The 13,687-nt window shown below is 44.8% G+C and overlaps 2 protein-coding genes across 8 annotated transcripts in view; one reads left to right on the forward strand and one right to left on the reverse strand.

Annotated features, from left to right (window-relative positions):
• Positions 1–8,353, forward strand: part of CDC42BPA (CDC42 binding protein kinase alpha) — a 181,891-nt gene extending 173,538 nt beyond the window's left edge. For all 7 annotated transcript variants that reach the window (XM_058020540.1, XM_058020541.1, XM_058020547.1 and 4 more), the window contains 3 exons: positions 1,048–1,165; positions 2,243–2,400; positions 3,555–8,353. In XM_058020540.1, the coding sequence (XP_057876523.1) occupies positions 1,048–1,165; positions 2,243–2,400; positions 3,555–3,686 (408 nt within the window). In that variant the 3' untranslated portion in view covers positions 3,687–8,353. The remainder of the gene's footprint in view (positions 1–1,047; positions 1,166–2,242; positions 2,401–3,554) is intronic.
• Positions 8,354–11,125: 2,772 nt separating this feature from the next.
• Positions 11,126–13,687, reverse strand: part of COQ8A (coenzyme Q8A) — a 40,936-nt gene continuing 38,374 nt past the window's right edge. Inside the window, exons 14-15 of the mRNA XM_058020549.1 lie at positions 13,150–13,236; positions 11,126–12,507 (exon numbers count right to left, since the gene is read on the reverse strand). Coding sequence (XP_057876532.1) covers positions 12,214–12,507; positions 13,150–13,236 — 381 coding nt within the window. The 3' untranslated portion in view covers positions 11,126–12,213. The remainder of the gene's footprint in view (positions 12,508–13,149; positions 13,237–13,687) is intronic.

Raw genomic sequence — 13,687 nt, forward strand, 5'->3', positions numbered from 1 at the left:
CATTGTGCATCTATGAGGGTTCCCTGAACCTAGTCCCAGTTAATGGTATTGGCTTAATAGTTAATGTTAGCTTAACTTAATGGTACTGGCTTAATAATCACACTCTATTGATGTGGTCTCATATTTAGCAAGGGCTGAAATGACACACATGGGCAGGGAAGCCAGCTCATGCACAGAGAGAGGGGCTAAATAATCTGAGAGGTCTTCCTCCCCTAAGGTCAGCTGTAGGTTAACAGAAGCAGAAATAAAATCTCCCAGAAATCACTTCAAAGTACTCTTTCACCTTCTTTTAAAGACAGCTTATGTTTGGGGAACTGCCATATCCAAGTAGGGAAGTTGTGGTTTATCTCCTAAGTAAGGGATCCCTTCAGTCCTGTAACTGATTAGTTTAGAAAATCACACTGGAACGCTCAGGATTCAAAACAGGAGCAATAATTAAAATATGTAGAAAAACAGTGGCATGTACTCTGGTCCTCCTCTTTGTGCAGGCTGGAAACAGGAGGCTGCTTCTTACTTTGGCTCAACTAGTGTAGGTTTGGAGGGATGCTGTTAGCACCTTTGGAATTTCTTAAGTAATTCCTATACAGAGTGATCCACTATCTATTAATAACTCTGCAAGCATTAGGGATTAACCTGGATATTGTATCAACTTATACAATCACGGCACAGACGATGGCATCAAAGAGAAATTGTAATGAGATCCTTGGAAGCTTGTGTTCAGAAAGAAGGCCTTATGCAGTGTGACTTGAATATACCCACAGCAGCTTAATTAGGCTTGCAAGCCATCCTTTCAGGGAAATTCTGGAATTATTCCGTGTATTCTTTCAGTTGCCTGCATATGTCCATGTAATTCAGCACTTGACTGCCGCGTTGCGTGTGCTGCCAGTCTCTGCACTAAACTGCAGAATATTATTTTGCAATTTTTGCTGACTTGCTGCCCAGATACTCAGCTCTGGTAAGGTCGGGGCTTTCCCGTGTTTTGGGACAGAACAGCAGGGTTGAGGCAGCAGTGGATAAGTGACCGTGGTGTGTGTGTGTGCGTTTCAGAACCTGCGGCCCCAGGAGAGCCGGACGGTGTTCAGCGGCTCCGTCAGCATCCCGTCGATCACCAAAGCCCGCACGGAGCCGGGACGCTCCATGAGCGCCAGCAGCGGCTTGGCAGCACGTAAGCAAACACAGCTCTCTGCTTCTGGGGGCTGGGCACAAGTGTGGCAGGGAAAGAGCTGCCTGCAGTTGCTTCATCTACCCAGGGAGGTGGTGGAGTCACCATCCTTCCATGTGTTTAAAAAAAGACTGGATGTGGCACTTGGTGCCATGATCTAGTTGAGGTGTTAGAACATGGGTTGGACTCAATGATCTTAAAGGTCTCTTCCAACCTAGAAATTCTGTGATTCTGTCCACACTGGATGAGGATTTTCCCAAGTGATGGCTGACTGTGTTGCTGCCAAGGCTAGCAGGGCATTTTAGTCTTGCTTTCAAAGGAGCACGTGAATAAGCAGGTAGTGCTTTTGAGAGTCGTACATTTGTAATTTGTCCAGTTTTTTTAATTGATGTTAGAATTCAAATTGCATTCTTAGCCCTGGGACTGTTTTGCTCCTGCTCAAGTGTTTTAAATCAGTGACAAGTTTTTCACAAGCTCCATTGTGGTGGTGTTCGCAGGGGTCCCAGGACAAGGGAAGAGATGAGAGTCTTGACTCCATGTTTCAGAAGGCTGATTTATTATTTGATGATGTATATATATTATTTTTAAAAAAATATATAGTAAAACTATATTAAAGAATAGAAGAAAGAATTTCATCAGAAGGCTTGAAAGGAATAGAAAGAAATTAAAATAAAATCTTGTGACTGACCAGAGAGTCTGAGACAGCTGGACTGTGATTGGCCATTAATTAGAAACAATCACATGAGACCAATCAAAGATGCACCTTTTGCATTCCACAGCAGCACATAATTATTGTTTACATTTTGTTCCTGAGACCTCTCAGTTTCTCAGGAGAAAAAATCCTAGCAAAAGTATTTTTCATGAAATATGTCTGTGACACTTCATCGTTAGGAATTTTGTTGCTGAGCTGTGTGTAGCTCTTGATGCCTCTCTTGCCTCTATTGCAAAGATAAAAAGGACTGGACGTGGCACTTGGTGCCGTGGTCTAGTTGAGGTGTTAGGGCATAGGTTGGACTTGATCTCAGAGTTCCAACCTCATTATTCTGTGACTCTGTAGCTCAGTTTGATTCTCTGTTGCAGGATCGTCGGCGCAGAACGGCAGCGCTTTGCGCAGGGAATTCTCGGGAGGGAGCTACGGAGCAAAGCGCCAGCCCATGGCATCGCCCTCGGATGGCTCCCTGTCCTCAGGGGGGCTGGACCAGGGCAGTGATGCTCCCACAAGGGACTATGAGCGAGAGGTGAGTGGCTGCAGCAGGAGGAGAAACCTTGCAGGTGTGGGTAAAGGTGAGGCACTTCAGTCCTCTCATGGGGTTGGCTACAAGCTTGGGAGTCACTGAGAGTGGAGAGATGGATTTCCTGTATTTCAAGCTACAAAAGGCTGTGGTCAAAGTGTCAGCTCTGGTGCTGGTATTTAGGATGCAGAAAAAGCTCTCTGCTTTTCTGCGCATTCCTTAGCTGGAGATATGTGGGTAGCAAGGCTCCCCCAAACACAGGCCCAGTAGAGTAACAGCCTGATCATGGCATATCACAGCTGGAAGTGCTGATGTTCCTTTTGGCCTTTATGTGCGAAGATTCATAAGCTATCTTAGCAACCACTTCACAGGAGACACTTTGTACTCAGAAGTTAACAAGGCAGTTTAAGAATTATGATTTCATTTAGAGCAGGAAATTGATTTAATAATTTCTATTCTGTGCAGTCAAGACTATCATTATGATAGGACTGAAATCCTGCACAGTGCTAAACTCAGTCCCTCCAGCCAAAATCGTTTTACATGGGAGGGTTCAATCTGAAACTGGCCTACAAAACTTCCCCAACCCATTTTCTTACCAAGGATTGTGAAAATAAGAGATCACACAGACTTTTCATGATACTGGAGATATCCTGCCAGTGGAAGCTGAAAGGCAGCTGTCAGCCCAAATTCACGCTCAGAGCTGCATTCTCCTGTGCTCTGGAAGGTCCAAGTAAACTTCGTAGGATGTTTGAACTGATACCCTGGGGCTGACATAGAACAGGGAGCTGTGATGAAGCCACAAAGATTTCTCATTTTAGTGCAAGAGCATCTTGATCATAATCTGTGGAAACGCAGTAGCTGTTGTAGCTGCACACTCTGCTGGCCAGGCAGCCCTTGGCAACACACAGACTGCCAGAATCCCGCTGGTGCTGTGTCCTTATGTCAGTATCACTTATGCCTGCTGAAAGCAGAGTGATCTGACCATTTAATCTCGGGTCTCCTTGGAAATTGTGAGCAAAAAAGGTCCCTCAGGATTTTTGGACACAAGCAAAATCCGCAGAGGCCTTTGAATCCAGCCACTGTTGCTGGGACACTCTCAGTGATCCCCAAACTTGCTGTGCTGTTACTTACTGGTATTCCTGTGTGTCTCTGGGCTGCAGGACTCTGACTCTCCAAGACACTCGACGGCATCCAACAGCTCCAACCTCAGCAGCCCTCCCAGCCCGGTTTCTCCTCACAAGACCAAGAGCCTCTCCCTGGAGAGCTCTGACCACGTGAGTTGGGACTCATGAACTGCTTCAGCATTCAGATTTGGCATCACATCAGCTTGCTGTCCCCATGGCTGCCCCCTTCACTTGCTCCAGTTCTCACCTTCATCCTCCTAACCCTCTCCATTCCCTGTCGGAAAAGGATCTGGGAGTGGGGTACAGAGGAAGGTAAAAGCTGGTCGCCTTCAGCACTGTTCAGCATTGCCTCACCTCCCCAGATCTGACAGCAGCAAATGAGCAAAGCTAGGGTGTTGGTAAATATCAGATGCTGTAGATTTGTATTAGTATTGGTTTCATTTTTGTGGTTACAGCTGCTTCATTTTTAAAGACATATTTATCCCACTCCCCTTCCACTTCCCAAAAGGTAGCGTAAGTAGACCAGACCAGTGTCAACAAGAGAAAATTCAGAGGGATTTTGTTTTCATACAATAGCTCATTGTACTGTACAAAAGTAGCACAGAGACCCCTTCCCCACCATGGGGAATGATCAGTATGTCAGAGGCACATAAAAGCTTTCAGCCACCACGTTTGAATGTCAATCTGATTGTCGCCAGCAAATCCTTATTGATTAAAATGATGCATATTTTACTACAGTACAGAGTTTAAATAAATACGCAGATGTTAGAGTAAAATACGTATGTATATATTCAAAGAAAAAAAAGCATTGTGTATGCAGCAGAAGATGGATGCTTATTTAAGAGAGCCTTTAATTTAAGATTTGTGTTGTCCCTGTTTTCATGCTCGGTGATTTACAGACTCGGAGGCCTGGCTAAAACCTCCGGCAGGACAGAGATTCCGCGCGCTCGCGGCGCTGCCCCCGCAGTGCTCTCACTACACTTCCCTCCTTCTGGCCTTCAGTAGCAGAACTGAAGCTGTAATTCCTGTTTTCCTCACAGTCCCCATCCTTTTCAGAAACTACAGCAGTTGGCAGCAAGGCCCTGTCCCAGCAGCCAGCCACAGGCTGCCCTGCTCCGTGCGTGCCACCTGTGAGCTGGAGCCTTGCAGCAGCTACAGGAGAGGTCCTTCAGGCAGCAAGGGAGTTCAGTGCAGCTGGATTCAGCAGGAAAACTGTTCCCCTGGGTCAGCCTTTGAGCAGGTTTAACTCAGAAGGGAGCAAGCAGTCTTGACCTCCTTGACCATCCCTGAGCAGCAAACTCTTACAGTCATTACCAAATACTGGTTGCTAATACACATCAGCCAAACGAGTGCCCTTAGCCCAAAGCTGGCCCTGGCTGGCTTTGCTGTCACTGTAGCAACAAAGAACCTTGAAGACTGACCTCACACTGTTGACACTGTGGTAGTCAGAGATGCCTGGTGACCCACAACTGCTGCACTGGCAAGGTTGGTTTTCCTCTGCCCCCTACCTGTGCTGTGGGTTTGTGCAATTTGCAGTTGTTTCTATGTGCTCACCTGCTGTTTGGTTCCAAAAGCAGGGCAGGTTGGAGGGCAGGAAGTATTGCAGTGAAAGGCAGAGCCTGCTGAAGCTGGAAAAATAAATAAAAAGCTGAAGTGGTCACCCAGTCGGCAGAATAAATGAGAAACTGATAGCAGATGTATGGTAAGAGGAAGATGTCTCTTCTCTTTAGTTAGCAAGGCAGATTGTGCTTTTCATTTGGGATGAGCCTCTCTTCCCAGTAGTGTTGTTGCTGACTTCATACTATGACCATACTCAAACACATAAGGGCTTTTTGTATTTAGACTATTGGGGTTTGTGGGTTTTGGAAACTTGTTATGGCTCTCATTAAACCATTCTGTGTTCTTGCAGTCAGCAGTTATGTAGAGTTTCACCCACACAGAGGTGTTTGGAGTTTTGCAGTTTCTGTCTTCCCTAATAGAGGTTGTAGGTAAGTTCAAACCATGTACAGTAATTTCCAGGTATGATCTACATGTGACATAGGGAACAAGACACACATCATCTAATCCATTTAATCGTGCTGGGTCTCATAGGTAAGATTTCTCTTTCACTCTGAATCAAGAGGCTTATCCAAGTTTAAGTTAATTCAGTGTTATTTTGGGACAGGGATTCAAGAAATTATTGTAGGAACCATCATATCAAAAGCCTGTCTCTTTCCTATTTGGGTATTTCAGAGTAGCAAGCTGGTTGTGTTGTTTGTTTTCACTTCAAACCTACTACTTTTGCAAGCCTGGCATTTGAAATTAAAAGCTTTAGCAAAGAGCAAAGCATCTGAAAGTAATTCTTCCCAGAAAAGTTTATGTATTTCTGAGGGACAGATAGGCAGGGTATTATTGGCATTATTGAAATTCCACATCAGCTTCTTTTTAAAGGCTGCATATTGCTTCAAGTATAGGCACTGCTTTTTACCCACAATTCCCTTGTTTTGGTGAAGCATGTCCACACACTTTTCAAAGCCTTTGCAGACTAGTTTTGTATTTACTGTATGTTGTATTTAAATAATAATCTTATTTTGATGTTGAGAGAAGGCATTTAAACAGTAGTCATTAAAGACAGAGCAGCCTGCATGGCAGTCCCCTGAGAGAGGGTCACAGGATCGTTTTCCATGGACTTTATTTTTTTGCAGCTGTGCTAAAGCTCTATCTGAAAATGGAACCTGAAGAGCCACCACTTAGCAAACATTAAATTGAGCAAACCCCTGTGTTTGCTCTGTTCCAGTGCCTGCAATCTATTGATACCAACCCTGGCATTTTCAGGCAGAGCATAGGTCAGCTGTGTCCAACACTAAGCTCAGAGGATGAGAGCTCCACAGGCCCACACTGTTTGTACACTACAATGTCCAAGCCTCAGCAGTCTTCTCTAGGGTTTATTTAATCATTACTTTGGTCCTGTGCATTTTTATACGTGTCTGTTCAGAAGAGAAACAGCAACTGTTCTCTCAGTTGAAAAGCAAATGACCACATCGCTTATTGGAAAAGAGAAAAATTGTCCTAGGGCTTAAATAGTTTCATATATTTGGGGACCATTTGGTTACAGACTCAATTTGAAACCACACTCATTTCTTTTTGTTGGTAAGCATACTGCAGCTGAGCTTTCTAAAGGAAAAGTAACTTGGTCATTTGAACTGTAAGACTCTTGACTGGTATCTCCAGGGCAGTTGTCTCCTGTATTTGATGTTTGCTCCTTGGCACTGTAGCACTGCTTCAACTCCACAGGTCGAGGGCTGCATTTTGTTCTGGGAGCTGAAACCTCCCCCTGAATTCTAGAGTGTGGCACATGTTCTCTGTACACAGGATGTGTTTCTAGCTGCGTTTTTTTCCTTTTGGCTGAGACTGAAGGTGTTTGTTTGCATTTTTGACTGTGCTTGAACAGATGGGTTGTTGGGGTTTTGCCTTTTTTTTTTCCTCTATTTTGATGGCAACAAGGATCTGAACAGATTCAGGCAGCTACTAAGGATTCCAGGTTATAGGATGGAATAGGTTTGGTAAATAGTTTTCCCCTGCACGTGTGCACACACAGGTATGTGGCTTCCTCCCACATTTCATGAACCCAAAAGCAGGGCTACAGTCCTCTCTTCTCTCTTGCCTTTGGCCTGTAGAAGACAGCTGGTGGTTTCAAAAAAACATTCCTGAGACTGTGGTGAAATAGTTGCTTCTTTTTCCCTCCATTAATTGCTGTGGCTTGTTATGAATGTGTATTTTGCCCATTTAAATGAGTTTCAAAACTGAGTCAGGAATGTTCTCTCTTTGATTTGATTCTGATAAGTTACAACCCAGGTGTGTTATTCTCAGGTACATGGCAGAGGGAAGTTAAGGGTCTTGCCATACCAAAAAAAGTCCAAAAAGCATAGTTTATTTATAGAAATGTAGTTTAATGCACCTAACTGGTTCACAGTGTGTCAGCCCTTCCAAACAGAACAGTTGGATTATTACCACAGAAACAGAATCTGGCCCTGTGCTGCATTGCATGGCCAGACCCTGAGGGACAGGACAAACATGCTCTTGGGTGGAAAAAAGTTTTCCATTTTATGAATGCATTAAGGATAAAACTTCATGCAGTGCAAGTACCCCCAGCTCCTGAGCCTTAGTCTGAGAATCCAAGTGGCACATAGCAATTCCTGCTGAGGGTTCTTCTGTGAACACGAGCCCGTTCCATGGAGGAAATGGGACAACTTTTCTGCACTAACACGAAGTGTGAGCACCCTTCTGTGCACTTTGTGTTCACAGTTTGTTTGATGAACACCCCCAGAGGCCGCTCTGCTGCAGGCTTTCCAGTCTGAATTCCAGCTCCTCTCATTCCAGCTCAGTACAACCCATTTTCATTCTCCATTTGAGACAGTCATCTACAGGGAAGAAATCCACAAACAAACCAGTGTTGCTATACCTGCCTTTTTATGTATGACAGTTTCATATCATTTATTTTTAAAATATGTTTTTTAGGTTTTTCATTGTAATATTATTGTACAGTTTTGCATGGCATAGATGTAATCACTTTTTTTTGTTTTAGAGTATAAAAGCTGACAAGTGTGCGTGTGGGGGGAAAATTCTGCTTTTTGCCTCTTCTCACTCTTTTGTTTAATGCCCTCAATGTTGTAGGGGACATTGTAAGAGATTCTCTGCTACAGAACAATGATGTAGATTCTTTTGCACAGAAATATTTAAGGTGGAACAGTCAACAATGTAAAAATGACTTACCACCAATATTTTATGTTGGTAACACACTTAATATTAACCTACTTTGATGTACTGCAATAAAACAGGGAACTGTTAGAAATGTAGATGTTCTGTCTTTTTTCCCCACCTCCCCCCATTAAGCTTTGAGGAGGAAATGGAAATGGTGAAGATACAACATGCTGGTTCTAACACATTTGGGAAGGAGTATGTGAGAAAATTTATTTCCCTTTAACAGCTTTCAGAAAAAATAACCAGATCCTTTTGAAAATACAAAATCAAAGTGACTGGATACTTTTCTATATTGAACTACAGTTTTCCTGACCTTTTTCTTGGGTCAGCTGTGCTGTGATGACCTAAGAAAAGAGATAATTATGGAGTTGTAGTCAGTGGTTTTGATGTTCTGCCTTCATTTGTAGCTACACATCAAATATTTCAGCTTAGTGTTAGAGCCTGGATTGTTTGTTAGTTCTGAGTTACCAGCATCAGATTGGCCTTGATGCACTTTTAAGTACATCTCAGAATATTTTTTGAAGTTTTGCATGCGCCCTGACCCTTTCCTGTCATCCCATCCCTCCCAAGTCAGCCTGGAATTTTTCCTGTACCACAGTGTGTTGGTGCATCTTCCTTTTCATTCATTCCTCTCTTGGTGTAATGTTGGAAATGGCCTCATTTGGCCTGGGGAAGTTTAGATTAGGTATTAGGAAACATTTCTTCACAGGAAGGCATGTGAAATATGGGAACAGGCTGTGCAGGGAAGCGGTGCAGTCGCCATCCCTGCAAGTGTTCAAAGGATGTGTGGATGTGGCACTTAAGGACATGGTTCCATGGTGAACAGGGCAGTGCTGGGCTCACGGTTGGTTTTGATGATCTTGGAGGTCTTTTCCAGCCTCAGCGATTCTGGGCTAAGTCCTGGCTTTGGTACCTGCTTCAGTGACCCCTCTGCAGCAGGAATACAGCACTGGGCTGTTACTCATCCCACACTGCCAGCAGTGCCAGCCTGGGCATTCTTCCATTTCCAAACCCTCTCAGGACCAGGCACCATGATTCCCCCTTCTTCGAAGGCTGCCTGACTCCTGTCCCTCTCTTTCAGTCAAAATGTTCAGGTGGATTTAAGCCCATGGCTCATCCCAGTGAGGCAGCTGCTGTAGCTCTGGGACATACCCTGGTTCCTGTGCTCTGACTTTTCTATCAGCACTTTATTTCTGATTTCCCAGGGGTCTAGTTGCACATCACAGCTGTGAAGGTCTTGGGAAATGTAGTCAGGGATTTGGGCATTAGAAAAGCAGAAACTGATCTGCATGTTCAGCTCCTCAGCATGCAGTTTCTGTTTTGATGCAGCAGCCAGGCTGACTAAAGAAAGAAAGCAGGAAAATCACTGCTACCAGAGGTAGCCTCAATCTTGTTCCTTTAGAATGGAAAATCACTGTCATTCCAGAGGCAGCTTTAATCTACAGCTTGCCCTGTGCAAAGAATGTTTTCACAAGAGATTTTTCTAGACCATAGAAGCTTCCTGCAGCACAGAACAGTCACATCCTCAGCCTGCAAGCACAGTTCAAGCAAATGCAGTGCCCGGCATGGACCAAGTGTCCCTGCTCACTGCACAATGTCACAACTGCTCTGACTTGAAGCCAGAGTTTCTAGCTCACGTTTTCTACAGGGCTGTTCCTCTGACATGCAATTCCTCCTGTCACAAATCTCTCTGGACAAAGCTACAGCCATTATTAATGCTTTCAGAGCATACACAAAAGGTCAGGAGAATTAGTGACTCAGGGCTCTAATTAGCTCTCCTAATAAAGCAACATCTCAGCTTCTGCAAGTTGCTACCCTCTGGCAAATGCAAAACAAACTCCACTGTTCAGCTGGATGTCATTCCTAAACCCTCTTGGGAAGGGGAATGTTTGCCAGGAGCTGAGCGCTCTTGCCCCAGCATGGTATACACAAGATCTGGGCTGACATGAGCAAGGGGAAAAGTGAACTGAAGTGCTCCAGCTTACTCTGCCACTTTTGCAAGTCCTCTGAACATGCTGGCCTTGAACCTTCACTTTCAGAAAATCTGCTCTGAAGCTCACCTAATCGAATTCCCTTGTCAGCTTTTTATACTTTACTTTTCAAACTTTATCATAAACATTTAACAGCTCAAACAGCTCTGTTGTTTTTACAGCTGCAAGGTCTAGAGCCAAAGGAGAAAAACTAAACAATGTTTATCAGAACTCAAAACAAGGGAAGTTACTGTAACTTTGTACACTGATAAACTGCTTCATGCAAAACTATTACTTCATTGAACAGCAGAGTTAACTCTTCTCAAAAGGTTAAGAATAATCTGACTGGGATTTTGAACTGAACTGCACTGCATCTTGTTCAATAAAGTCTTAAATGAAGTGGCATATTATATGTTTATGGCTTTGGAATAAAGATAATACCATTACCTGTTTTCCTATTTCTCAGAGGTCACTCCTGAGAGAGACCATTTAGTCACTTACCTGTTCTCTCCCTCTGAAGTGTCAGCTGTCAGGATTTCACATATGCTGGACTTAATATCAGGCAACCTGGGCATTCCTGGGCTCTGTTAGTTGAGCAGGACCAGCTGAGCCTGCTGGTAAATCAATACCTGGCACTTGCCTTATGACACCAGGAAAGCCTCAGCTGCACCAGCCTCTCCTTCACAAGCGCAGGAAAGGCAGAGAGACTTGTGTTCAGGAGGCTGCTGCCAGAATGATTAAAAAAAGGATAATTAAAAAACAAGTAAATTACCAGGGATTTTCATGGCATGACCAGGCCTCAGCTTCTGCTGAGCTGCAGTTTATCCCCAGAACAGGACACTGCTCGCCTGAGTGTCCATTCCCACACCAGAAGATAACACAGCCACAAGCAGCAGGCCCACGGCACAAGCACTTGTTTATTGACATCAGGAAGTTGTACAGGTTCAGGCTTTGTACAAAAACCTACAAAAGTCAATTTCCTAGCTCGACTCCAGGAGTTTAAAACTGTGCGTCTGGTTTGAACCGTGTGACATTTCAGCTGATCTGCAGCTGCTCTCCAGAGGCAGGACGTTTGTTTGCCTTGCTGCAAGTTCTGCCTCAGGGAAGCACAGAGCAGGTTTTAGTCAGGAGTCCAGCAAGCAGTGGGGGTCAGAGTTGGAGCTTATCTAACTCGCCCTCAGGAAAGCTGATACCTACCAGACAGTGCAGAATCCCACTAGGTGTGCTCAGATCTAGCTCTGCTGATTACATGTTTGACTCCCAGAACTGAGATGGGTTGTGAGAGTGTGCATGTGTGTGTGTGTTTAAAAGAGACTGGCATTCAATTCTCGGACTTTTAAAAGATTTCCTATGTTTAGCTTGCAAGCCAGAAAGAGGCAGAAAGCATCAAACTTCAACGTACACACACGCCCCTTGCATTAAATCAATGTCAGAAGAATCCAGGAGGGTTCTCAGACTGCCACCACTTGACTTACAAAAACGTGGGGGAGGTGCTGGATGTGTCTGTGGTAGGGGACACCTTGGTATCTCATTCTCTAAAGTCACAGTATGAAAACTACTTGAATTCCACCTCAGCTTGAAAGAGGGAAGGTTTTTAAAAAACAATTTGTGGACAATTACAAATAGGTTTCAATATTAAATTCTGCTCTCATCCTCCTTCCCCTACTCATTACAAAACCCTCTCAATATGCAGCCACCATCACAATGTTACAAATGCATTCAAGGTAGTCAGCTGGTGCCTTGAAGCAGCACAGAAGCACTCAAGAGTTTCCTGCAAGCTGTGGGCTGTGCTGGCAGTCCAGGCAGGACAGACACAGCAGGAAAGAGCAGCTTTGTCCTCGAGGAATGCACCCTTGGCTTCCAGGGCATGGGGCTGCTGCATCTCAAGAGGATGGAGAGCTGGGGAGCAACGCTGGGGAGGCTTGGAACGCTCTCTGCAAGGCTCAGCTGAACCAGGCCCTCACAACAAGACAAGTTCCTTCTTACTACTCCTCTGGCTTCTTGCCCCTACTGCTCCAGTACTTGCTGTATGCCTCTTGGAACATGTTTTTGCAGGGAATTTTGGCCTTCAGTTTGGTGCAGATGAGGAAAGAGCCGCCCATCTTCCGATGAAGGGAGTAGGTCTCCTCCGGCGGGGGGATGAGCCGGTGCTTCAGCATGATTGGGATTAAACCGTGGATCTTCTCAGTGGTGCTTTGGTTGCCAAAATCAAAAGGCTCCTTAGATGCAAAAGCCTCTCCCAGGATGAGGACAGCATTTAAGTGGGCATCTTCCATTTCCTGCCCAAAAGGAAAGAGGGATAAGTAACACTTAACTAGAGGGATAAATAACACCACTAGCCATGAGAACCACCAAGGAGGAAAAGAAATGCCAGTGCTAACAGCAGCAGCTCAGCAGCAGCCCTGTCCACAACAAAGGGAACCTTCAGCCCCCAGCAAGACTGAGGAACATTTAGTTCATACAGTTTTGAGCAGCTAAACCTTCCAGAAAACCATCTTCCCAGTCATACAACATGCTGGTTCTAACACATTTGCACAAGTGCACAGTGGGAAGGAGTATGTGAGAAAATTGATTTTCCCTTAACAGCTTTCAGAAAAAATAACCAGATCCTTTTGAAAATACAAAATCAAAGTGACTGGACATTTGCTATATTTCTTCAGAAATTGTCATCAGCTGCAGGGTCTTGCATGGGGAGAGAAGGAAGGACAGTGGTTTTGGGGCTAGTTGTGTCCTTATTATTTTCCTGCTCCCAAAAGGAAGTGAGAATAAAAGCCAAAACCTTTTTTACCCTCCTCTCTCATGCTTATCAAAAGGGCTTTTGGACTGACACTTTTACCACATCAAGAAGTCTGGGGAAGTTCACAGACCTGCAATCACCTTATCTGTGCCCAACACCAAAATCAGACCCTTCTGCTCCATACCTTGATTTCATAGCCAGTGAGGAATTTCATTTCAATGGACTTCTTCAGTACTCTCTCTCTGTCCATGTCAGCAGCTGCCTTGATTACCTGAGAAGGAGAATACTTTCAGGAGAGCCAAGAGAAGAGTGAACAGCAGGACTGCTGCCCAGGCCACAGGAGCACACACCAACACCAGCCACTGCTCACTCCCTTGTCTCTGCCCTCTCCTCTGCATGCTGGGCAGGTTAAGAGCTACTGGCTAAAAGCTCCACCTCTTCCCAACAGGGCTGCACATGGCCCAGAGAATGTAAGGGACAGCAAAAAAAGCTTCACAAATAGTCAGCCCCTCCCCAAAGAAACAGCAGAGCTGACTGTGAGCAGCTTTAGGTGGGAGCTGCTGGCCCTGGCAGCTCAGTTACCATGTGCAGAACATGGTGAGCACAAAGGAAGCATGTTTGACTTCACATTCATTCATCTATCTGTGGAAAATCTGCAAGTCTCAGGAAGAGGAGGGGAACAAGCAATTCCTGCATATCCTCATATAAAAATCACAGAATTG

The sequence above is a fragment of the Melospiza georgiana genome, chromosome 3, assembly GCF_028018845.1.
Source record: "Melospiza georgiana isolate bMelGeo1 chromosome 3, bMelGeo1.pri, whole genome shotgun sequence".
Taxonomy (NCBI): Eukaryota; Metazoa; Chordata; class Aves; order Passeriformes; family Passerellidae; genus Melospiza; species Melospiza georgiana.